The following is a 26279-nucleotide window of genomic DNA, read 5'->3' on the forward strand; positions in this document are numbered from 1 at the left end:
TCCTCTGCACTCTTGACCCATCAGCTGCCCCTCTCTCAGGTTCACTCATCCTGACTATAGAAAACTCATCAGTGATTCCTGAGATGGAGTGCAAAGACACCGCAGTCATGTAAGTTTGACAATGAAGATGCCAGAATCACAAAAACAGACTCCTCTCTGTTCCTGCAGTGAATCAGCCCACCTCTGAGGCAAATCACAGAGCAAATAAAATCATATAAAGGAACATTGAAACAGCTCCTGTACTAAAAGCTAGAAGTTTGTTTGGACAGCCAGATTTTATCCGTCCCCTCTGCTAACAAACAGCTTACCACAGCGCTTCGAGCCCACTTTTATTGCACTGTTTTACAATGCATGTGTGGACCTTGAAATCTAGCCAGATAACCAACATTACATTTAGCTTATCACCATAGCTTTGCATTGGCAGCATGAGAGGAGGTTAGTGGAGACAAGTGTGCCACCCCACAGTCCATCACAGTGTGAGTAATACGATGTAATTACAGTTTCACTCAGACCAAATCAATATCTGCTGAATGAGAATTAGCTTTAACAAGCAATTTATTGTGTTGCAATCAAACGGACACTGTGGGTTGTTCTTGCGTTAATGCTCTCATAAATTCATAAAGGAGTCCTCAGAGGAACACAGTGCATGATGGGAACATTCCCTTCACATACAGGAGTGCTAAATTAAAATTAGATCCAATCTATTTTAAGTATATATACCACAGCAGTGTCAGATCTCACTGAGAAATAATAAAGCAATGCCACTTTGACAAAACAATCCCAACTAAAAGTCAGATTACAATACTTCATTTTTCAACCATATCACTCTTTCTTTATGAATGGATGGTGAACCCTCTGTTGTCATGGAAATGAATCTATTAACAGGAGTTGTGGATTATCTTGAGTAACCAGGTCATGTTTTCTGGAAAGAGACATTGCTGTTGAGTTTTTCAAAAAATTTTCTGCTTTTCCAGGGCCGGGTCGCGGGGGCAGCAAGCCAAGCAAAGCACCCCACACGTCCCTCTCCCCAGCAATGCTTCCCAGCTCCTCCTGGGGGACCCCAAGGTGTCCCCAGGCCAGATGAGATATATAATCCCTCCAGCGTGTCCTGGGTCTGCCCCGGGGCCTCCTACCAGTGGGACGTACCCAGAACACCTCTAACGGGGGGCACCCAAGAGGCATCCTGATCAGATGCCCGAACCACCTCAACTGACCCCTTTCGATGTGGCTCTACTCCGAGCTCCCTCTGGATGTCCAAGCTCCTTACCCTATCTCTAAGGCTGAGCCCAGCCACCCAACGCAGGAAAATCATTTCAACCGCTTGTATCTGCGATCTCATTCTTTCGGTCACTACCCAAAGCTCATGACCATAGGTGAGGGTTGGGACGTAGATGGACCAGTAAATCAAAAGCTTTGCCTTCAGACTCAGCTCTCTCTTCACTACGATGGTCCGGCGCAGCACCCTAATCACTGCAGAAGCTGCACCAAATCATTGATCCACCTAACGCTCCATTCTACCCATACTCATAAACAAGACCCCGATATACTTGAACTCCCTCGCTTGAGGCAGTAAAGTCATGGATGTATTTTTATCAATTTATTTTTCGGTGCTTTGAGCCACACAAGCCAAGTGCCATCTAGTTCTATTATATTGTAAAGAAGGCAGACATCTCTACGGCTGATATCTCCAACACTATGCAACTCACACCAAAACAATCTAGACTGATAACCAGCACTACAGGTAAGAGGAAAAAACATGTATTTTATGTTTTGGGGTGAATGGTCCTTTCAATATGTCAATAATATGTATATAGACTAAAGTTTTACTGCAGAATTAAAAATATGTCTGAATCCTACCCATTTCTTATATCACCATAACGATGAAACAAATGGCAGAATGACTTGCAGCCACAATAAGACTGTCAGGATAAACAGACACCAGATGACATGAATCATCTGCAGCATGGCAACATGTGGCACGAAACAGTGAGACTACAGTGGATATCTTAGACGACACATGTTGAATATGATGCATTTAGGTCTGCAGGAATGTGTAAAGAACACAGACCTCGACATCTGAGTGCCGTCCTGAGGTTCTTGTAATGACTGATGAGTGATATCATTTTAAAAAATGCAAACATTTAGGTACGACAATTACAGCCATAATTCAGGATGCCATTCATGACAGCAAAGTGCATTCACAACAAATGAGTGTAGTCACTGCCAGCCGCTGTGTCGTGAAGGTGATGAATTATTAATTGTATTCATTATTTTTGATGAACACTGACTTGTGCACTTGAATCCCATTTTTCATGGTAATTGTTTAATGATTTACTGAGATGACTCTGCAACACCATTAAGTTACCTTTTTTATAATATTCACCCAAATAAGATCATAGGCGTAATGATAATCAATAATAAATCAAATATTATAGCCATGTATGTAAAGTAATGGAACTATGACTCTCTGCTTTGTGAGACATATGAGGAAAAAAAGTGATCCATCATTTAATTTTTTTGGGCGATGTCCGTCAATAGCTGCCTCCGTGAGAAGAGAACAGAAGGAAGGGAGGGGGGTATCACTGTCCGAGGGCTGCCGTAGAATGGCAACGAGGATGTCAGCCGACCAACACTCGCTGCCCGGTCCCTGGTTGCGGCGATTTGCGATGCTGGCCAGCTAGGAATGAACTAGCAGCCAGTACAGTACAGTACAGTCCTCTCTGGTCTAGCTAACATTTAGCCGTGTCACTTACTGATCCATTACAAAGAAAGCTAGCTGGACACCGGTTGTGAAGCCTCTTTGGTCACGGAGCTCCCTCCATCTCTTTAACGCCTGACTGAGGTTTACTCTTGTTTTTCCTCTTCTTTTATCACTCTCCTTTTTGCTCTTCTTTGCTTCCTCAGACAGAGGAGCTCGTTTTCTTTCGCTAGGCCGTTTTTCACTTGTCTCCAAACTTTGCTCGTCTGCCATTGTGCTCGTGACTCAACTATCTCATACCCAGCTCCTCATAAGGACCAGCTCCAGTCCCTGATTGGCTGATCAACCAATTTCAAAATACATGTTGCGTTTCCTGCTGTAAAGCAGATTTTTTTCCGTGAAATTTCGCCCCCAGTGGCAGAAGCTTATTGCAAAGTTTGCAAAACCACTAAGTAACCTATGTAAACGCTGATAGTCTGATTTTCCTGTGGTCACTACCCTGTGCAACCCACATTATTTTCATAATGATATATTTAGGAAAAGATGCTATCTGTTGCCTCTTTAAGGAATAAATGTTACGTATGGTGCTGTTTAACTAGACTGCTATATTAGTGTAGCCTGATCTTTATTTGCAACTGTGCAGAAATCTCAGGTTTAAACAGACTAAATGGACATGCAAAAGAAAAAGCTGCACGGCATTTGAATGTTGATTTAGATTTTTTCACCATCATTATGAATGAAGCTTAGATGCTTTGGACATCTCAGTACAGCCCTATTAAAAAGCATTCAGTAGATGTCTTTAACTAAAACACAAAGCAAAGCAAGGGTGTTATTTTCGCTTTACTTGATCTGATTTCAGGGAATGTTGTGAAATTACTATTTTAAATTTTTCTCCAGCGACATAATTCTCGTCAGATTGTTAATTTTGAACAATCACATTGGTCTTTATCAATAACTCAGTTCCAAAGAAACACGTCAATTTCATTTTCCACAGGAAAAAATCTGTCAGTCTGAAGAAGATAAGCTTCTGGAAGTAACAACCAATATTTATGGGTACACAAGCCAAGACTTCATCCTCTATTCATTTCAGCTATTTGAAAAAAACTGAACCTTGACATTCTGGGCCAATACCAATTAGAATTAAAATAAAACAAAAATGAGCCAACAAACAATGGCCGACACCAATATTTTTGTGTTCGGTAAACAAATAAATCTTCATTTCAAGTAATTAAGAAATTTATTAAACTTCTGTATTTGACTGTAATACTGTAAACTGTATTTATCCAAGTTTCTCGACAAAAACTACATTTTACAAGAATACACTGAACACATCAAAACATTATAATGTCCCATCACACAATAAGCATTTAACGGATCAGAACTTGAACATATCATAATGTAACTCAGTGTAACCTCTGTGGGCAGTTAGTTGCAACCACCAGGTGCTAACAGCTAAGGTTAACGTGGGAAACCACTTGCATCTCCTGACGCAAAGATAGTGAGTTTCCTGTGTCCTTCAGTCCTGAAGGCATCCCGGAAAGGATCTGTGTTTGTCCCAAATATATTTTTATTGTCCCAAATACATTTTTATTGTCCCCAGGAGGACTGCGGGCTGCTACTAGCTATCTCATCAGTCATTGTGTTCTTCTTGTACCTGCTCAAGAATTTAAGTTTCGTGGCTGTTCGTCTTGAAAAAACATCAGCCACTGCCATCAGTGAATGTCATTTTTTTTTGCTGACAGGCAGATGACAGTCAATAAGGTGAATATCGTACGATACCTAATGTTAAGTCAATAAATCGGTGCATCTCTATTTACTATAAAATACACTCATCTTACAACAATAGCCAATGTGGGCCACCTCTCCACACAGAGTGTTTACGTGCTGCTCAGATGTGATCGGTCAACACCAAGCAGCAACCTGCAAGAATGAAAAATGAATCCTACACAGAAGTGCTGAAAACTGCAGTTCCTCAAATGGCCACTTGAGGCTGGCTCCAAGGGCGAGTTCTACTTTACAGCAGAAATAAACATGTTTACAGCCTGGTACAAAAAACAGTTTTGGTCTCTATAACTAATTTCAACGTTCGTGACAACTGTACAGGGAGTGAATTTTTATGCAGCTCACCCATTTATGTTTTATCAAGGCCACTTGAGTGACAGTCAATGAGTCAGATTCACCCCTCGCTCATCCATAGCTCCACACTAACATCCAAATATGGCCACATCTGGCTCCAATAAACCAAGATGGCAGCAGCCAAAATGCCAAATGTTGGGCTTTAAAATGGGAGTCTGCAAACCAATGGATCAGGCACAGTAGCTACATCCATTATTTTCTACAGTCTATTGTCAATACTACTCACAATACAAACGGATTACAAACCAGAACGAGAGATTCTGTACACGCATGCAGGTATGTGTGTATCAAGATTATCCTTCAATAGATCCGAAGTGTCAGCGAATAATATACAAACATAAACAACCAACATAAACCACACCCTAAAACTGGGTTGATCATCTGACCTGGTATTCAGCCCAGTCTCAAACAAAAGGTAAATTTACCAGAGAACAGAAACAGTGTTGTTACAGAGCCAAATAATGTACCACACACCTTGCAGACAGGTGTGAATGTCTGTCCAATACTCTAAACACACAGGAAGTGTGTGTGTAAGTGGAGAGGAAACCAGAGCAGGAAACAGAAAGAAGAAGAGATTAGAGATTAGAGAAAGAGAGATTTCCTTCTGGGAGCCACTGAGTCAGACGAGGATGCTGTATTGTTCTTCTTTTCTATTTTTTAAAACCGGGTTCTTTACATCTTGGCTTCTGGACAGTGGGGGTCCGTATCACCACACTACAGAGCCGGTGGTGTTTATTTACACTTCAGATACGGGGAAGACCTCAAAATCCCAAAGACGGCTTTGAATCGGAGCCTTTCTTGTTTGTCTACAGGCTAAAGAAGCCACAGCGTTAAATCTGCAGCGAAGCATCCCCCAAAATGCAACAGCCTGGCTTCCTTTACATTTTCCTCTCCTCTGTCTGTGTATGTCGCTTCATTTTGGGCAAAGCTGTAATTTCAGAATGCACCGTGAGCTACTTAATTAAACAGCATGCTCCAGTACTCTGCTGTTAACCTGTCATCTGGTTTTACCTGCGTACTATCACCCATCCCCATCCATCATGTGTAGTGCATGTCATCTAATGTAATGATCCTCTTGCCTCCACCCGACACGACTCATATCTAAAACACTCTGTAAGGTGAAAGGTACATGTGTGTGTGAGGTGTGTCAGAGTCAGAGCAATAAGAGATGGGCTGTCAGGCATGACCTGAATGCTAAAATCAGCATCCGTGAATGTGCAACAGCCTGAGTGCCAATTCAAATCTCACATTGACATTTTGGTATTTTGCTCTCATTGGATTCTGATTTATGAAAGTTGCATGATGCAGGGAAGAAAAGCCCTGCTGTGATGACCTGCAATTTTGTTTGGCAATTTCAGAAGAAGCTCCACCACAGCATAAAGGTGTGTCCAGCTTTATGACCTTATCATATATAGGGTACCTGTGTCATTTTAGACACAGGATCACATTTAAACCCCACACAATCCCTCTGTACTCTGCCTAAATCACACTCTTTAATCTTGTGTATCTAAATGTCACAAGTGACGCTTACATAAGTCACCTCTGACATTTGCTTTAAACTGCAGTAACATCCATCAGTATATAATTAATTGAATTGGCCTTCGCTCATCTGCTAATAAAACACCATGTGTTTCTCCACAAAGACCTGCTACGACAACAGTGCCTGATGTTTGTATGAGCATTTGTTTCTCAATGTTACGTTAACACCAGAAGTCTTCATGCTCAACTGACCCTTCAGTCACGCCCTTGGATGCAGACTGGCTAAAATACGTAAAAGAAAATACGATTGCGCAAAAGAAAATGCGAATTTATGCACATTCCATTCATTATTATTTTGCGAGAATTGGGAGTCAACAGGTCGAGCAGTATGTGGCGCTTCTCGTGAAAAATAAAAATTCAAAAGAGCACCCATAGAAGAAGAGTGCGCCGTGAGATGACGTCACTGAGAGCGTCTCATGTCCACAACTGATGTAAACAACGACCAGCACATCCATGACTACGACGAGATGGAGCGATTCCTTGGGAACGTCTTGGCTATCGCGAGAGCTCTCATCACACTTAAATCAGCGTTGTCAGCATACATAAGTGTCCTGAAAAAGAAACGAGAAAGACTGTGACTGTGGACTTGTGGAGCGTAAGTGAAGTAGAAGTAGGATCTGGTAGCCTACGTCATCGTTTATTCGCTAAATCTGTTTCCACTGCCAAATGTCGCATTTTCCTAATATCGATACACTGACTTTTCCAATAAAAATAGGTGGATGGAAACCCAACTATTGTCTTCTGTGGCGATGAGCAGTGATGTGGTGGTTCACTTTTACACTGTGATCTGTAGCCTATAGTTCGGCTTTAGCTTCTAACTATCTTTGTCTTTTTAACCTGTTGTTGCTGCTGAGTCAGTTTGACATCCTGGATATATCCCTCAAACACAGACTGTAGACCCCTCTGTCTGCTTCTCTCTGGAATCACTGTTTCATCTCTCCAAAAATATGACAATATAGTCAGATACCTGGCTCTCACTAAAGCTTGCACTGAAAGGAGTCCTGTCTCCAACAGACAGGCTAGGTTAGGTGTAGTAGGGATGTCACCCCAGTCATGTAAAGAGACTCAACAGACTTTGAAGAGACAACAGATAGCATCTTTTCTTAAATATATCATTATGAAAATAATGTAGGTTGCACAGGGTAGTGGCCACAGTAAAATCAGACTATCAGCGTTTACATAGGTTACTTAGTGGCTTTGCAAACTTTGCAATAAGCTTCTGCCACCGGGGACGAAATTTCACGGAACAAATCTGCTTTACGGCAGGAAACGCATCATGTATTGCGAAACTGGTCGGTCAGCCAATCAGGGACTGGAGCTGGTCCTTATGAGGAGCTGGGCATGAGATAGTTGAGTCACGAGCACAATGGCAGACGGACAAAGTTTGGAGACAAGTGAAAAACGGCCTAGAGAAAGAAAACGAGCTCCTCTGTCTGAGGAAGCAAAGAAGAGCAAAAAGGAGAGTGATGAAAGAAGAGGAAAAACAAGAGTAAACCTCAGTCAGGCGTTAAAGAGATGGAGGGAGCTCCGTGACCAAAGAGGCCTCAAAACTGGTGTCCAGCTAGCTTTCTTTGTAATGGATCAGTAAGTGACACGGTAAATGTTAGCTAGACCAGAGAGGACTGTACTGTACTGTACTGGCTGCTAGTTAACTCCTAGCTGGCCAGCATCGCAAATCGCCGCAACCAGGTACCGGATAGCGAGTGTTGGTCAGCTGACATCCTAGTTGCCATTCTACGGCAGCCCTCGGACAGTGATACCCCCCTCCCTTCCTTCTGTTCTCTTCTCACGGAGGCAGCTATCGACGGACATCGCCCAGCTAAGTTACGCTCAGCTGTGAACACTGGACTTTTCACTGCAACGGCCTTAGACTGAGGAGCATCAAAATCAGTTAATGTTAGTCCACACAGCTCTCCCAAGCTGTCCTGGAGAGCAGGGAGATCATGTCGGTCACTGGCCATAAATGTGAGGGCAGCCTTCACAGCTACTGGGCACCAACTCCAACTGCTCCCGTTTGTCTGGTGAACGCCTCTCCTCTGTCAATACACTCTGCCAGCAGTTTAATAATATTGATGCCAGTTATAACATTTGAATGTTTTAGTAGTAAGCCATGTTATAAACGGGATAATGTCTATATACATGACACAAAATGAACGCATCACAGCCTCTGTATACGTCTTAATGCCAGCAACTGTATCGGGGGAGCCATGGCCCCTTGTCCCCCCTTTGGTGACACCACTGACACCACGGAGGGTGCAACAAGTAGCCTTATATTATATCACATAAATTAAACAGCCTGACACTTCTTATATAATTAACAGTGGAATAAAACATCACCAAAGCAGCTACAAAAAGATGTACCCAGCTATATAACCCCACAGCAGCTGCAGCTACACGTGTTAAGCAGATACTGCACAGTTAAAACACAATATGTAGCCTACTCTAACACAGAGAAGATGCTAACATATTGTACTCACCTGTCATTATGGTGGTCTGTAACAGTTACGTCAGCAGGCTCCCCTCAATGTAACTCCTCTGCTCCTTCATTCTCAAAGCTTAATATCCTCTCTCTCTCTCTCTTTGTCCCAGTATAACCAGTTCATTCAGCCACTCGGCCCCAGTATAACCAGTCCTCTCAGCCTCTCTGTGCCGCTGTCATCCTCAAAGCTGTCACACATGTTGAGCGCACTGCAGCTATACTCTGCTGCGTCATCGTTGGCACTTAGCATGTTAGCATGTTAGCCAAACGCACCTGTGCTTGGGTGCGTTTGATTTGGGTCACCTCGCGCGCGCTGGCGGGTGGTGCCTTGTCCGGTGTGTTTTCAATATTCACAACTATGTTTTCATTCATTAATAATTACCGGAAAATAATAATTGTTGTGTTTTAGTTACCTCAGAATGTGCCGTTTATATCTAAATACAGACAAGTCTCTATCGCAGAGTTCGGCCATTTTGTTTCTACAGTAGCCCAGAACGGACAAACCAAACTCTGGTTCTGGATAGGGCCATTCTCGGCCACTGTAGTTCTCCTGCATGCTTGCATCAAATTAAAACCAGTCTATGTTTGCCACAGTTCAGACTAGACTTTTACATCAGTGAATGATTAAAATAGATAGATACTTATGATAATAACTGAATTAACTGAAATGTAGCAAAGTAGCAGTGTGTAAGATTCAGGGAGATTTAGTGGCATCTAGTGGTGAGGATTGCAGATTGCAACCAGTTGAACCTGAATTCAATTCAATCTAATCTAATTTAATATTATTTTATTTTATTTAATCTTATTCTATTATTTTATTTTATTCCATATTTCACATCCAACAGTTTTCCCATACAACAATCTGTAATTATGTTACTTTAAGTGTAAATAAATGCAGATCTTTAAACATGAAAATGATCCTTATTTGGTTTGCAATGGTTTTTTTTTTTTTACATACCTATCAAACTCTGTATGTCACCCTATTTTCCTTTTCTGTCCTTGTGTTTGTGTACATACACATTTTTTGTTTGTTTCATACCTGTACGGTCACCACTGTTTTAATTTTGCACCATTGAAGGAAATTTAAAAAAATGAGTAAATAAATTGATTAATGGCTCATTTTAAGGTAACAGAATCACAACTATTATATTTAATTTCTGCCCATATATCCCCCTGAATCCTACACACTGGACCTTTATTAAAAAGTACATGTAAACTTATCGATTTTGAAAAATAGCTTATTAAAAAAAAGTACAAATGACTTTGTTACAGTAATGAGGGTAAATGTTTCTTCCACTCCACTCCTGGTAATATGTGTGCTTGTCGGTGTGTGAGGGTTAATTAATTCCCAGGACAGCTCCTCACACACACACACACACACACACACACACACACACACACACACACACACTCATACTATAGGCTCCACACACATTATATGTGATAATAGGCCTTGTAATTGGGGGATTCAAGACTTGTTCCATTCATGCAAAAACCTCCGCCGGTTGCCAAGGGCACGACTCCATGAGGACAGCGTGGAGGACGACTTTTCTCTCCTTGTTTACCTTGAGAGGGATAATCCATAAGGAGAGGGATGAATAATGATGGTGTTTTATTTTGTTATAGATTCCCAAAAAGGGTTCGAACATGTTTTCAAATCCAGATCCCCGATGATCCCAATTTCATCAGAGAGCCATATGCTCAGATTCCAGCTGTTGTTAATATTTAATTGCCTAGCTGTGTATCAAAAGCATGGTGAAATGAATTCTGTGATTAACATGATCATTCCTGTACATTTCCTCCTCTGGGATGTCTGCTGAGGGCAATCATATTAAATCGAAATCCTCGTTTTGCTGTGAAGCCTTGGTGTACCTCTTTACATCCCACTTTGACAACCAGTGATGTACAAAATGGAAAAAAACCTGGGAGGCCTTCCTGTGAATGGCTCATGGGAAATGTCAGGGCATATTCCCTTTGTGTTCTGTGTGAGATGAGCCTATAGGAGGAACGGTTGGGAGTGAGTGCTTGAGGCTGGTTTGGCCTTCACTTGACTGGGCAGGGATCTTGGGAGGTCAGGTGGAAAACAGCAGGGGAGCTGGGCTCATGTCTCCTGGGGCCGGTGTGTGAGCTGCAGGCAGGTTTACCTGCTGAGAGGGGGGCTAAATTCAGACCCGCCCTGGGATTTCACAGCGTGATGCTCAACATGTCCCAGGGCCTTACCTGGGACAGACAGGCAATAAGTAACTCAGTGATAGATAATTAATACTAAGAGTGAGACGAGGGCGCCATCTTCTGTAGGGTACATGAAGTGCACCCAGCTTTGAGGTAATGGGATTTAGCAAGTCAAAGAGTTTGGCTCCCTCTGCTGGTGAAAGGGAGAGAAACATCAGTGTACAGACATGGCAGAAACTGAAGCTTAAAGTAGTCAAATTTTATTGAGTCTTTCTCAATAATATGTTACACCCTATTGTGACTCAGTTATCTGTTACTAGATGAAAACAGTGGTTGTTTTTATTGTATAATTTGTTACAAAATGCCAGAGAAGAGTAAAAATGGTCATCCCAGTTCCCAGAGTTAAAGGTGACATATAGTTTTAGCCAACTATTTGTACAAAAAAAACCAAAGGTATACAGATTATAATGATATGAAACTGAGAAAAGCAGCAAATCCTCACACTGGAGAAACTGGGACCAGTATTTTGCTGAAAGAAAAAAAGAGACTTGAACAATGTGTCAATCATCAAACTAGTCACCTTTATTTTGTAGTCAATCTACAAATCAAACATGCTAATGTTACTGCTGTCTTTTAGAAAGATATTTTTGTTATGATTATAAACTTGTATCAAATGCAGTCAGTGCGGTCGCCCCGGTCCCACCTCGGTTGAAAACGCCAAGCTAAAGTGCCCTCTTGAGTGGCGAAAATAAGAGGATGTGCCCTTTTGGCTGCCCTCTTGATTAACAAAAACGAGAGGATGTGCCCTATCAGCTGCCCCCTTGAGTGATGAAAATGAGCTGATGTGCCCTTTTGGCTGCCCTCTTGAGTGATCAAAACAAGGTGATGTGCCCTATTGAATGAAAACGAGCGGATGTGCCCTTTTGGCTGCCCTCTTGTCCCCATGTCATGAAGTAGGTGCCCTTTTTTCCTTTTCGCCCCTGCCCGTCAAACATCCTGAGTCCGTCACTGTTGCAAACCATAGATAGATAGATAGATAACATCACTTCCCTGCAATGCATATCTGTATTTGACAAAAAATACCAAAGAAAATAAGAAATTATTAATTTCATTTAACAATCTTAATTGCTGATTTATGGTTATGGAATAAGCGTATAATTTTATTATAGATGCTATTGAATATTGTACAAAAAAATAAACATGCCATATATAATATAATTACCCTTGTCAAGTGTCAAATGTAAGCACTCAGTCCCCTGTTTTCAAAGACCTGGAACATAATACAGGGTTGTATTTCTGTAGTTTGCATGTTCTCCCCGTGTCAGCGTGGGTTCTCTCCGGGCACTCCGGCTTCCTCCCACAGTCCAAAGACATGCAGATTGGGGACTAGGTTAATTGATAACTCTAAAATTGTCCGTAGGTGTGAATGTGAGTGTGAATGGTTGTCTGTCTCTATGTGTCAGCCCTGTGATAGTCTGGTGACCTGTCCAGGGTGTACCCTGCCTCTCACCCAATGTCAGCTGGGATAGGCTCCAGCCCCCCCGCGACCCTCAAGAGGATGAAGTGGTTAGAAGATGGATGGATGGATGGAACATAGTACATCAAGTTATGGTACAGTGAAGGGCAATTTCTGGTTGCCAGCTGGGAGGTGCAGGGGACACATCCCCCTCCATATTTAGAATATGTGCATTTGTCATTTCCTTCATACATTCATGCAGAACAGGCACAATATGGTGCATATAAATTCACCAGAATATAGGAAATCAAGTGTTTGACACTCAAAATTCTCTGGGGGAGGACCAAGCCCCCCTAGAGACAGCATCAAGCTTTGAAGACATTTTGACATAGTGGCAAAATTGGAAAAATATTCAGTCTGATGACATTTGGAAGTCTAGAAAAGCTGCATGCTCCATTCCACCCTCAATGGAACAATATTACTCTCCCCCAACCCAGAGGGGCCAATCCACCAGTTTCCAGCAGAGAACCATGGACTAATATTTGGAGGTGCTGACTCTCTTCCTGACAGCTTCACACTTGGCTGCACACCGCCCCAGTGCATGCTGGAGGTCACGCTGTGATGAAGCCAACAGAACCACATCGTCATCAGTTGAGGTGGTTTGGGCATCTGATCAGGATGCATCCTGTTCAAGGTGTTCTGGGCACGTCCCACTGGTAGGAGGCCCCGGGGCAGACCCAGAACACGCTGGAAGGATTACATATCTCATCTGGCCTGGGAACACCTTGGGGTCCCCCAGGAGGAGCTGGAAAGCGTTGCTGGGGAGAGGGGCGTCTGGGGTGCTTTGCTTGGGCTGCTGTAATTTGGTCCACATGTCCTGGACTGCATGAGTGAATGACTCTAAATTCAGAGTTCAACTCAGCAGTTGTAAGATGCTAAATGTTTATTGGCTCTAACAGCATGAAACTTCCCACAAACATCCTCCATTTCTGCATCTCCCAGCTTCTTAACCTCAAAACAAAACCAAACAAAAACCTCACATGACCCGTTTACGCTGAGCCCTGGACACGAGTGCCAAAAAATACCAGAAATGGAATTCCATGTTTTTGCAACATCCTTGATATAATCACTTTTGCCTTGGATTGCGTCCAGATGACATCGCCGCACATCTGATACAATTGTTCACCCCTCATAAATCTTAACCAAAGCAACCTCTTGGTGTGGAGGAATTTTAACAAGCAGAGCTATCGCTGATGGAGTGAAACTGACATCCATACAGCGCTCAGTCAAGTGGAAATAAAGAAAAACAAGCTAATAGAGTGGCCTCTGTGATTTTCTCTCCTGGGCCATTTGATCTCTGCAGAATTATTGCACCAACATTTTTAGGGTCTAGCCGAAGCTACCTGTGCATGAAAGCTGTGAAAAGCTGATGATGAAGGAATACATGCATTGGAGGGGACAAGATGAAAATGTTTGCTGTTATTGAAAGCAGTTGTCCTGCAGTCTGTACAGCTGCCTCGACATCACCCCTGACCCTTTATCCCCCCGGAGACCGAATGCCTCTGTCAAGCTGTACACACATCCAAGAGCACATGCACACACAGTACAATGCAGGAAAGTGTCCAGCTTTTAAACTGCGGTAATTACTTGCTGAAGCCTGGAAGAGTGCTGGCTTTGTTCCCTGCTCAGGCTGGGTGGGGTGGTGTGGGAGCCAATAAGGGGAGAAAAACATGCAGAGTAAGTTAGAAGGGGGGAGGCCATGTTGAAGCAAGTGTTTTGCCATCGTCCACAGGTTCATGAGCATTCACCAGTCGCCTGCAAATGTGTATCCGTAAGGGTTAACAGGAAACACAGAGAGGACTGTTGATTTCTGTTTTGGGAAACACGTCAGGCGGAAAAGAGGAAAGGATTCAGATACAAAAAAAGAGGTAAGAACTTGAGTTTGCAGGACGAATGCAAAATGATGTGAACTTCAGTTTAGCAAAATTGAGTAAACTAAGTGTGGTCACTTTGAGGTGTCCAAGGAGGATCTGCAGCCACAGAGACATGGACAGGACACATGTGAAGACGGAGGAGGCTGACAAGGAGAAGACGGAAGAGGACGTGGTGCGCCTCCGGAGAGAGATAGGCCTGCTGCCTGCAGTGTGCTTCATCATTGGCACAGTGGTGGGCAGTGGGATCTTCATCGCACCCAAGGGAGTCCTGATGAACAGTGGCAGCGTGGGGCTCTCTCTGCTGGTGTGGGCGCTGTGTGGGGTCCTCTCCATGTTTGGTAAGATGCCTCATGGTCTAGTTAATCTCTGCTGTCCCGTTAAATCTTTGTGACTGTTCATTTCTATGTGTTACTTTCACTGAATTTTACATTTATACACAGAATAAAAATATTGCACAGAATAAAATGTTTTAAAACACAATATGAAATGACAATGACATTTACAACCTTGCACCAGGTTTTAAATCCTTTAAAACTTCCTATATTACATTATTTCCTCTGATAAGATTATTAATTGTTGCATTTCATGGTTATTAAACTTTTAAGTGTATTTTTGGATAGCATTATGTAAGTGTACATTTGTTTTCAATATATCCATCAATGTATTTTTCAGTCCATCATTTTGTCAAATCACTGTAATAATTAGGTTATTCATAAGTAACACAATAATGAGACTAAGAGACGGCAGCAATGCTAGTGGCTACAGCACGCTAACATCTCCATACTAACATGCTTACATGATAATGCTAACATATTCATAGTATCATCAATTACTAACATATGTATATTCATCTGTGAATTTGGCTGCAAGTTTTTCCACAAGTTACACAATAACAAAACAAAGAATCTACAGCCATGCTGGTGGCTCTGTGAGGCTGTACTTTGTGCTAAATGCTAACATTACCATGCTTACAAGCTAACATGACAATGCTAACATTGTTGTTAGAATTAATCACTAGAAGATGTGTATTTATCCGTTCATTTGACTGCAAATTATTCATAAGTTACACAATAACAACACAAAGACTTTACAGCCATGCTAGTGGCTCTGTAAGGCTGTACTACGTGCTAAATGCTAATGTCACCACACTAACATGCTCACATGATATTGTCAACATATTTGCGATAATTAATCACTAAAATATGTACATTCTGTTGTGTATTTGGCTGCAAGTTTTTCACAAGTTACACAATAACAAAACAAAGAATCTACAGCCTTGCGTGTGGCTCTGTGAAGCTGTACTTTCTGCTAAATGCTAACATCACCATGCTAACAAGCTCATCTGACAATCCTGACTTTATCAATTAATCACTAGATGATGTGTATTTATCCGTTCATTTGGCTGCAAGTTATTCACACATACATTACACATTAACAAGAGAATGTACAGCTAGTGACCATGTGGGGCAATACTTAATGCTAAATGCTAACATCACCATGCTAACAAGCTCCAGTGACAATGCTGATGTATAGCAGATAAACCCTTTTACCATGTTCGCTATGGGTGTGTTCGGAAATACTTATTCCAAGTGTGCTCTGGCACTTGGAGTACACCGTAAAGCGTAGCGCTATTGGAATGTTAAGTTTTGTCATTCAGAGCACCACACTCTCAGAGCAGCAGAGCGCAGATTGGATTTCCAAACATGTTGGAAATCCAGTGTTGTTTATCCTATGTTAGTTTAGCATGCTAGCATTCTAACATTTGGCAATTAGTACTAAACACAAACTTTAGGTGATTTTGTCATAATCCAAATGATTGTACAAGATCAAACGATGACCTGATGGTGGATGTTAGTGCTGATGGTGGGATCAACATTGCCAGACCTAGCACACATTCAGTGCCCTAGGCTAGCGCTCTCCTTTTATGTACAATTTTGGCAATTTTGTTCTCTTCTGGGGGGATTCATCCTGTGGGGGACATGAATATGTGTGCCAATTTGATGGTAGTCCGTGTCTTTACCAAATTTTGTAGCACTGACCAACCAACAGGCTGACAGTACCATCTAACAAAGCAACATCACTGACATGGCAGGAAAATGTAATTCCAATATAACCACTGATTAAGAACTATCAGCACCTACAACTTAAATTACATTTCATGTTTTTCCCTGATCTGCTCTCTGTTCTATCAGGGGCCCTGTGCTATGCTGAACTGGGCACCACTTTCAAAAAGTCAGGGGGCCACTACACTTACCTACTGGAGACACTGGGGCCACTGCCTGCCTTTTTACGACTCTGGGCTGAGTTCTTATTCATCAGGTTATTCATTGGATTTGTTTCATCTTGTTTGTCCTGTCCTAAAAATAAAATCACAGCATCTACAAGCATGTTTTCGATGTCCAGGCCTGCTGTTGCTTCCTATGTGTCCCTGGCTTTTGGCCGCTATGTGGTGGAGCCATTCTTTGTACCTTGTGCTGCTCCCACAGTGCTGATCAAACTTGTTTCCATCCTGGGACTCAGTGAGTGCTTTTATATGATAAACTAAAGCCCTTTTGAGGATATGTGCCTGGACTAACTGCGGCCCTCCCACCTTTGAAATCAAAGTTCTACCCTTACATTGTTATACCTTACAGATCCATATTGTGCAAAACATACTGCAAATCCATAAATGTTCATCTAACCAGTAGTTTGTCTTTGTGTCTGTAGCATTTGTCGTGGCAGTCAACTGCTGGAGTGTGACCATGGCCTCTCGCACTCAGGTCACCTTGACTTTCATTAAGATGTTTGCTCTGGTCCTCATCATCATCCCTGGTGTCATTGCACTGGCTAAAGGTGGGAGGATGTAATTGTTTCTTCTGAGGATACAGATGGCTTTGCAACTGTTAGGTCCTTTCAAATGGCATTCATTCGTCTGCGTCTTCCTGTTTCCAGGACAAACCGAGAATTTCCAGAATGGTTTTGAGGTTGACTTATTAACATTGGATAAGTTGCCCCTGGCCTTCTATAATGGCCTATATGCCTACGGTGGATGGTAAGCAAGCATTTATCACAGTAAAAACCCCGGCTCTGTTGTCTTCTTGTACCATACATGAAACCTTTTTACTGACTCTACTACCAGGCTTTACCTTTTCCCTTCAGGTTTTACTTGAACTTTGTCACAGAAGAGGTCATAAACCCAAACAGGTATTTTACATCCGACGTCTGCTCTCCACTCAATCCCTTTTGAAAAGCCTTGTTGCCTTGAATATACTACCATATCTCTCTGTGTGTAACCTGTCTTGTCAGAAACATCCCGCTGGCAATAACCTTCTCCCTGGTGACAGTGACAGTCTTTTATGTGCTTGTAAATGTGGCCTACTACACCATGATGACTCCGGCTGAGCTGCTGGTGTCTGATGCTGTGGCTGTGGTTAGTGCTTTATTGCATTTAAAAGGAAAACCATGACAAATATGCACTGTGTATAAATGGGGATCTAATCCTGTGTCTCTGCAGACGTTTGCGAACCGTGCTCTTCAGGGATTGGCTTCCGTGATTCCCTTTCTAGTGGCCCTATCCTGCCTTGGAGCACTTAACGGTGGTTTCTTTGGGTCACCCAGGTAATCTGGGCACAGAAAGGTTATTACTGTCATCTATATGTGGGTTTTAAATCAGCCAAGAATGAGTGCTGACAGCCTTGTAAGTCTGTTTGTGTTGCAGGATGCTGTTTGTGGGAGCCAGAGAGGGCCACTGGCCTCCAGTCTTTTCCATGATTCACATCCGCAGACATACACCAATGCCTGCTGTGCTGTTACTGGTAAAATTCTTTTTCTTGTCAGAATACTATTTCCAAGGTCAAGAATGAACTTTAATGCTCAATGTGTGTGAGCTTTGACCAAAAATGTCGTAATAAAATTCATTTAAAGGAGCTGTATGTGACAATATTTGCAATATATGTATTCCCTGTCTTAATTTTTGAGAATAATGTCAAAAGCTGTCCATTATAAATACAGTACAGTGAATGGTTTTGGGACTTTTTCTAAAAACTGATTTTATTGATTCCATTTGCATCCAATAATCACTTGTATATACAATTCTAATTGTTTATTGGCAAGAAATAATTCAATTAGGACGTGGTTTGAATGGGAGCCTTTGCTCTCAACTATATTAATCTGTCAGAATAGAGCCAGGTATGGATATGTCATTACAGCTGTATTGTCTGTCTCCAGTACCCCTTAGTGGTTGTGATGTTAATCCGTGGAGAGATCTACCAGCTCATTAACTTTGCCTCCTTTGCTCGCTGGTTCTTCATCGCCTTGGCAACCTTGGGGCTGCTCATCCATCGATATCGCTTCCCCCACCACCCAAGACCTTTCAAGGTCAGTGTGTCAAACTGTGCAGCATTCTCCATTATAAACTGTACACTAAAATGACACCACACTGTGTTATTGCTCTTTTTTTGATGACCCAAAGGTGCCCCTGGCCATCGCAGTCATCTTCACGGTGGTTTGCTTCTTCATCGTGGGCCTGTCTCTGTACTCGGACCCCTGGAACACTGGGCAAAGCTTCGCTCTCACTCTGACCGGGGTCCCAGTTTACTATGTGACTGTCTACCGCTTTCGCTTGCCCAATAGATGCAGCCGCATCTTCAGTAAGTTGTACCAAAATCTGCTAACTTTTCTTAAGGGTTTTATGAGAGAATACACAAAACGGTCAGATTTATAGTTCAACATGTCGGGGAAAGATGTCGTTCCATCTTCTGTACAGTAGTGGCAAAATGGCTCCAATGTCCAGCAATTAGCTGTGTCACAATTCAAGGGCTGCAGCCTTTGAAGGACGCGGCCGACAACGGCTATGTCCTTTGAAGACTGCATCAGCCAAACCGAATTGTCTCCAAAATGGGATGGTCCGGTCTGCGGAGGATTTCCTGGTTACATCAACAGTTGTTCTTGCCCTGATCCATTGGTGTTCCTTCCTTTTTCCTGCCACAAAGGATTCATCTGTTACATCTGTAGTTTATCAGGCCTTTCTTATTGCAATGACAAAATGATGGTGAGATGATGGTGAAGAAAAAGACTTCGCTGATACAGGCTTGTTTCGGATCAAGAGAACTTTATTAGCAAGCCAGGGTATCAGTTCAGATTTCTGCAGCAATCTTGGAGAGATTCAGCCAATCTTTGAAACTCTCTCTCCTCTGTCCCCCCAGGCTCCATGTTTTAAGGCCTATAAGACATCCTCATCCATATTCATATTAGCTCATTTCTGATAGCATAATGGGATACCAAGCCGTCCTCCTAACCAAAGGTGGTCATTCCCTTCTCCAGTTTCAGAAGGTTCTTTGTTTCTTCTGTGTTTCTTCGTTCCTTTAGTTTCTCCACGTAGGGTTCTGGATGTAACTTCTACATGCATAAACACAATATAACAGTGGCGCCTTACTGCTCCTCGGCAAGCCACCCGTGAGTCATACATTATGAGGCCCGAACCCTTCAAGATGTTCCTTAGGAGAAATAATGCAGTTAGCCTTCGCGTATGTGCCGTGCAATTACCATATATGTATGTATCCTGTGGATGACCCCTTGTATCTTGGCAGACTCATGGATTCCTGTTAGCATCTGTAGAGCTGTAGGCCCCACAGCACAGTTAGAATGATTGATTCATCCTTACAGTCAAAAACAACAGGAGTCTGGGTGGACAGCAGTCTCTAAAGGCATCCAAAAATAATCAGCATTAATGTACATCGGATGAGCAGACACCTCACATCCTCCAAATTCTGGGAAAGAAGGCTGCATGGAGCCTTCGAAATGGGACAGTCTTGGTCGAGCTGATGTGACGCAATCAGTCTTCAAATGCAGCCTTCGAAGGCTGCAGCCCCTGAATTGAGACACAGCTACAGAGAACCATCGAGTAACGTCCATTAACAGTGCTTGTTTTTGCCACTGACAGGCTCAGGTTGTTATTGTAAGTGTCTGTCAACATTAGGGAAAGGATCCCTACAGACACAGACCTTTTTGTTAAGGAGAAGGATCCTTTTTGATTGACCAGAAACAGACCCAAAATATCTAAAGGCAAACTCGCCAAATTCATTTACATAAACAGTAATTTAAGCGTGTGTATACCCAGCATGTTTTTACATCTGAGTGAATTGAGGGTTAATTTCACCCAAACCAGAGTCACTGATTGTTGAACAGTGGAAAATGAACCAAGACAGCTTTTGAGAGTTATTTTGCTTTTGTTGTGAATGAAATGATGATAAAATTACTATTTACTCAAATTGAGTTTTGGGGGGTTTGACTATAGTAATTTCAGGACTCTTTGTGGTTAAAGGGACAGTGTGTAAAATGGGTTGAAAACAGTGATATCAGTGGCCAAATTTTAGATTGCAGGGCTCACTCACTCACCCCTCCCATCGGGTAAATGACGGCGGCCTTATAGGGACAAAAAGCCTTGCGCACGAGTTTTTCAGGAGTAGGTTTATCTAGCGACGAGGTGAATGTTTATTTAGAAATCTAAGCCATGTTACGATATTGTAATGAATCCCTCAGGAGCAGGAGACCAGAGGAGCGTTTGAATTGTTTGAAAATAATTCTGACTCTCTTCAATATTCCCAGACTACTGCAGCAAGCAGCTGCAGATCCTTCTAGAAGTGGCTCAACAGGAAGTGCAGACGTACTGAAGACCCCAAAGACTTCTTTCTACTGACACAACACCTGGATACCACTTTAACAAGACCAACAATCTTTTTGTTTAGAGTTCAAATCTGTGTCTTACGTGTCCATTTTGATACTTACAAGAATTTCAAGATGCTGTTTTGAGAAAGCACTATGCTGGAAACAGATGCTGATTCTGACTTCTCTATTAAAATTTCACTTAGACCACACTTGACTGAGGTAAGGTGCTATACTGGACATATTTTGTTTTTAAGAGACACTGCCACTGGAATATGGGGTGCTTTTCTCTACTGTTACCATTCATGAACATCTGAAACTCTGCTCATGATAGTCTTATTTGTACATGGTTTTATCACAACTAATAAGGTCATTTTTTTAATCACAGAGACGATGTACAAATGGTTTCAACTTTTATTCAAATATAAATAAAAACAGGCAACCTTGTTTTTTATTTGCACTACATCTGACGGGGGTTTCAGCGCTGCTGTAGTTTGTGTGAGGTCATAGAAACCTTGTTGTTTTAGATTTTTAAATGAGAGCTGAGCGACGCAAATCAAAGACAAGAGCGGATAAAAGCGTGATTCTACCAGTAACTGTGTCCTTCAAACACACACAGGGTGGAGTACCAAAACTTCTCTATTCTACAGTTTCTATATGACCGGTACTTACAGGTCGAATCACAACACAGATGTCGATGCCTCATTTCATCATCAGATTGTGTGCATAGCAAGTGTGCGAGGGAGGCCCTTTTTACGCAGATATCGCACTATGGCGCTGCCAGCAAGAGGAAGTGACGGGGAGCTGGATGGGAACCAAGTAGGAATCGGTTTGAGGGGAAAGAAGTTTCGCCCTTCTCAGTTCAAGCATACTGCCTCACGTGACCTTACAGTGCACTCTCTTTCCTTCTGCCAATATGGGGAGAAAGCATGCAGAATTAATCAGAAGGGGAGGAGCCCATGTTGAAGCAAGTGTTGTGTCATCTACCACAGTTTCATAAACATTCATTAATCTGTTGCAAATGTGTGTCTGTCAGGGTGAACAAGCACAAAGAGGACTGTTGTTTCTGTTTTATTAAACACATCGGGAGGGAAAGAGGAAAGGATTCGGAGACAGTAAAAGAGGTAAGAACTCGAGTTTGCAGGACGAATGCATAATAAAGACGTGAACTTCAGTTTAGCAAAAATGAGTAAACTAAGTGTGGTCAGTTTGAGGTGTCCAAGGAGGATCTGCAGCCACAGAGACATGGACAGGACACATGTGAAGACGGAGGAGGCTGACAAGGATAAGACGGAAGAGGACGTGGTGCGCCTCCGGAGAGAGATTGGCCTGCTGCCTGCAGTGTGCTTCATCATTGGCACAGTGGTGGGCAGTGGGATCTTCATCGCACCCAAGGGAGTCCTGATGAACAGTGGCAGCATGGGGCTCTCTCTGCTGGTGTGGGTGCTGTGTGGGGTCCTCTCCATGTTTGGTAAGATGTGTCTCATGGTCTAGTTAATCTCTGCTGCCCTGGTAAATCCTTATCACTGTTTTATTTATTCACTCGCTGTGTTCACACAAAATAAAATATTTTAGAACACAAAAGGAAATAATAAAACAAACAATATGTTATTTGTAATGCTTGTAATTCCAACGCTGATTAAGAACTATCAACATCTAAGAACTTTAATTATATTTCATATGTTTTTCCCTGATCTGCTCTCTGTTCCATCAGGGGCTCTTTGCTATGCTGAACTGGGCACCAGTTTTAAAAAATCAGGGGCTGACTACGCTTACTTACTGGAGACACTGGGGCCACTGCCTGCCTTTTTACGACTCTGGGTTGAGTTCTTATTCATCAGGTTAGTTTAGATTTGTTTCGTCTTGTTTGTCCTCGTCTAAAATCAAACCACAGCACCTAACAAACATGTTCTCTGTGTCCAGGCCTGCTGTTGCTTCCTACATGTCCCTGGCTTTTGGCCGTTATGTGGTGGAGCCATTCTTTGGACCCTGTGCTGCTCCGACAGTGCTAATCAAACTTGTTGCCATCCTGGGGGCAAGTGAGTGCTTTTATACATCACTTTTATTCCAGGGGCTTAACTTATAAGGGGGACACAGGGGATAGGTCCCCTGCATTTTTTAAGAGGGCAGTGTTGGACCCCTCCAATTTACATTATATTGAAGAATGGAAGTTGGAATGGTGTTTGTATCTTTTAGCTGTAGGAAACTATATAAAGATGAAACTGTCCCAAGGACAGACAGTCCTGACCATGAAGGATCCCCAGCAGGGCGCTGTCCCATCCAACTACTGGACAATAACCTTATTCTGTACAACATGGAAGCTCCTGTCAGGCATCATAGCAGCTAAGATGAATAGGCACATGGCCCAATACATGAGCAAGGCCCAGAAAGGAATTGGAAGTAATACCAGGGGAGCCAAGCACCAGCTACTGGTTGATAGAGCAGTCACTGTAGACTGCAAGACCAGGCAGATCAACCCGTGCACCGCCTTGATCGACTACAAGCCTACGACTCAATGCCACACACAGGGATACTGGAATGCGTGGAAAGAGAACCTTCATCACAAACTCAACGGGGCTTAGGAAAATGACTCTGGAGGCCAACTCTAAGCCACAAGTTACCATCAAGTGCAGCACATACCAAGGTGATGCACTGTCCCCACTTCTGTTCTGCATAAGCCTGAACCTACTCAGCCAACTCATCACAAAGAATGGCTACAGATACCAGTTACGAAGTGGAGCAACCATCAGTCACCTCCTCTACATGAATGACATTAAGCTGTGTACAAGGGAGGCCAGCAATGACATCGAAATTTCATTCAGACTAGATAAGTGTGGTCAGATAGTGTCAAAGAGAGGGAAGATGATCAGAAGGGGGGGCTGAACTACCAAAGGGCAGCATTGCAGATGTTCAGGGCAGCCACAAATACCTTGGGGTCCTGCAGGCAAATGGGAACCATTAGGAGGCCGCAAGGAAGTCAGCCACAGCCAAATACCTACACAGAGAAAGGCAGGTCCTGAAAAGTTGGCTGAACGGAAAGAACAAGGTCCAAGCCATCAACACGTATGCCCTGCCAGTCATCAGATACCCCGCTGGTATAATAAGCTGGCCAAAGGAGGAGATAGAGGCCACTGATATCAAGACAAGGTAGCATCTCACAATGCATGGAGGGTTTTATCCCAGGTCCAGCACCCTGAGACTGTACCTAAGACTGGTGAGCATCAGAGCCACTGTCCAGGACTAAACAACCATGACCCAGGAACACATCAGGAAGATGGCCCCCGAAGATGAGCTGCTAAGTGAATACCTCAGGCAGCAAAAACCCAAAAATGCAGAAGAAGAGGGTGAGCCATCATGGAAGGACAAGCCCCTGCAAGGCATGTAACACCAACAGTCTGAAGGAGTGGCCAACATCAAGAAACCCTACCAGTGGCTGGAAATGGCTAGAACAGGCACTTAGTACAGGATCAGTAGAAGCAGGGGTCTACCCACAGGACCCCAGGTGCAGGCTGTGCTACGATGAGACAGTTCAGCACATAACAGCAGGGTGTAAGGTGCAGGCAGTAACTGAGTACATGGAACACCATAACCAAGGGTCAAACTGAGGGCCCAAGCTTGAGGAAAGCACACTACCACCCCCCATGGAGTGGTTCTGTCCTTGCAATATAAAACCTTATAAATCGATATAGTGCAAAATAGACTGTACAATCATTAATGTGTATTTGACCAGTTGTTTGTCTTTGTGTCTGTAGCGTTTGTTGTGGCAGTCAACTGCTGGAGTGTGACCATGGCCTCTCGCACTCAGGTCACCTTGACTTTCATTAAGATGTTTGCTCTGGCCCTCATCATCATCCCTGGTGTCATCGCACTGGCTAAAGGTGGGAAGATGCAGATGGCTTTACAGCTGTTAGGTCCTGTCATTTGACATGTGTTTGTTGACAATGCTCAGTTACTCTCTCTTTCTGTGTCTTTGTGTTTCCAGGAAAAACTGAGAATTTCCAGAATGGTTTTGAGGTTGACTTATTAACATTAGATAGGTTGCCTCTGGCCTTCTATAATGGCCTATATGCCTATGCTGGATGGTAAGCAAGCATTTATTATAGTAAAAACACCAGCTTTGTTGTCTTCTTGTACCACACATGGAACCTTTTCACTGACTCTATTACCGTATAATAACCAGTAGTAGTATAAAAACATCAGAACTGTCTGCTTTTGTTAATGAGCTTTCCTTTTCCCTTCAGGTTTTACTTGAACTTTGTCACAGAAGAGGTCATAAACCCAAACAGGTATTTTACATCCGACGTCTGCTCTCCACTCAATCTCTTTTTAAAAGCCTTGTTGCCTTGAATATACTATCATATCTCTCTGTGTGTAACCTGTCTTGTCAGAAACATCCCGCTGGCAATAACCTTCTCCCTGGTGACAGTGACAGTCTTTTATGTGCTTGTAAATGTGGCCTACTACACCATGATGACTCCGGCTGAGCTGCTGGCATCTGATGCTGTGGCTGTGGTTAGTGCGTTATTGCATTTAAAATGAAAACCATGACAAATATGCACTGTGTGTTTAAACGTCAGTCTTATCCTGTGTCTCTGCAGACGTTTGCGAACCGTGCTCTTCAGGGATTGGCTTCTGTGATTCCCTTTCTAGTGGCCCTATCCTGCCTTGGAGCACTTAACGGTGGTTTCTTTGGGTCAGCCAGGTAATCTGAGCACAGAAAGGTTATTACTGTCATCTGTGTGTGTGCTTCAAATCAGCCAAGAATGACTGCTAACAGCCTTGTAAGGGTGCTTTCAAACCTGCCATGTTTGGTTTGGTTAATTGTACTCAAGTTCATTTGCCCCCTCAGTGCGGTTCGTTTGGGCAGGTGTGAACACAGCAATCACACTCAGGTGCGCACCAAAACAACCGGACCAAGACCTTCTTGAAGAGGTGGTCTTGGTCAGGTTATAAAACTCTGGTGCGGTTTGTTTGTGGTGAGAAGGTGTTCCGACCTGGATCTGAACCAACTGCAGTCACATGACACATTGTTTGGGTTAAACATGAGCATGTTACAGTCCTGGAGGATTATTAATGTGCACCTCCTCCTGTACTGCCTTAATATGCACATTCAGCACATCCAATGCATCAAAACATTGTTTTCTAGTTGGAGCCGCGCCTCGTTTTCAAACTGTATGGTTTGACTAAAATGAACAATGACAGCAATATAGTCCACGATGAGCA

At 42.9% G+C, this 26279-nt stretch overlaps 1 protein-coding gene across 11 annotated transcripts in view; it reads left to right on the plus strand.

Moving 5' to 3' along the window:
* si:ch73-352p4.8 (cystine/glutamate transporter) overlaps positions 1 to 26279 on the plus strand; it is a 68215-nt gene that overhangs the window by 39287 nt on the left and 2649 nt on the right. The window contains exons 1-13 of one of the 11 annotated variants that reach the window (XM_049566871.1): positions 14193 to 14408; positions 14490 to 14752; positions 16607 to 16733; positions 16818 to 16933; positions 17121 to 17246; positions 17346 to 17445; positions 17553 to 17597; positions 17700 to 17823; positions 17908 to 18011; positions 18112 to 18208; positions 18621 to 18770; positions 18865 to 19042; positions 21000 to 22174. In XM_049566871.1, the coding sequence (XP_049422828.1) occupies positions 14527 to 14752; positions 16607 to 16733; positions 16818 to 16933; positions 17121 to 17246; positions 17346 to 17445; positions 17553 to 17597; positions 17700 to 17823; positions 17908 to 18011; positions 18112 to 18208; positions 18621 to 18770; positions 18865 to 19042; positions 21000 to 21064 (1458 nt within the window). In that variant the 5' untranslated portion in view covers positions 14193 to 14408; positions 14490 to 14526 and the 3' untranslated portion in view covers positions 21065 to 22174. Of the gene's footprint in view, positions 1 to 14166; positions 14409 to 14489; positions 14753 to 16606; positions 16734 to 16817; positions 16934 to 17120; positions 17247 to 17345; positions 17446 to 17552; positions 17598 to 17699; positions 17824 to 17907; positions 18012 to 18111; positions 18209 to 18620; positions 18771 to 18864; positions 19043 to 20999; positions 22181 to 22255; positions 22528 to 22770; positions 22898 to 22979; positions 23096 to 24808; positions 24935 to 25038; positions 25139 to 25297; positions 25343 to 25444; positions 25569 to 25654; positions 25759 to 26279 lie in introns of those variants that run through there. The other 10 variants (XM_049566867.1, XM_049566872.1, XM_049566879.1 and 7 more) reach the window with 10 other exon arrangements.

Source organism: Epinephelus fuscoguttatus, linkage group LG22 (genome assembly GCF_011397635.1).
Source record: "Epinephelus fuscoguttatus linkage group LG22, E.fuscoguttatus.final_Chr_v1".
Taxonomy (NCBI): Eukaryota; Metazoa; Chordata; class Actinopteri; order Perciformes; family Serranidae; genus Epinephelus; species Epinephelus fuscoguttatus.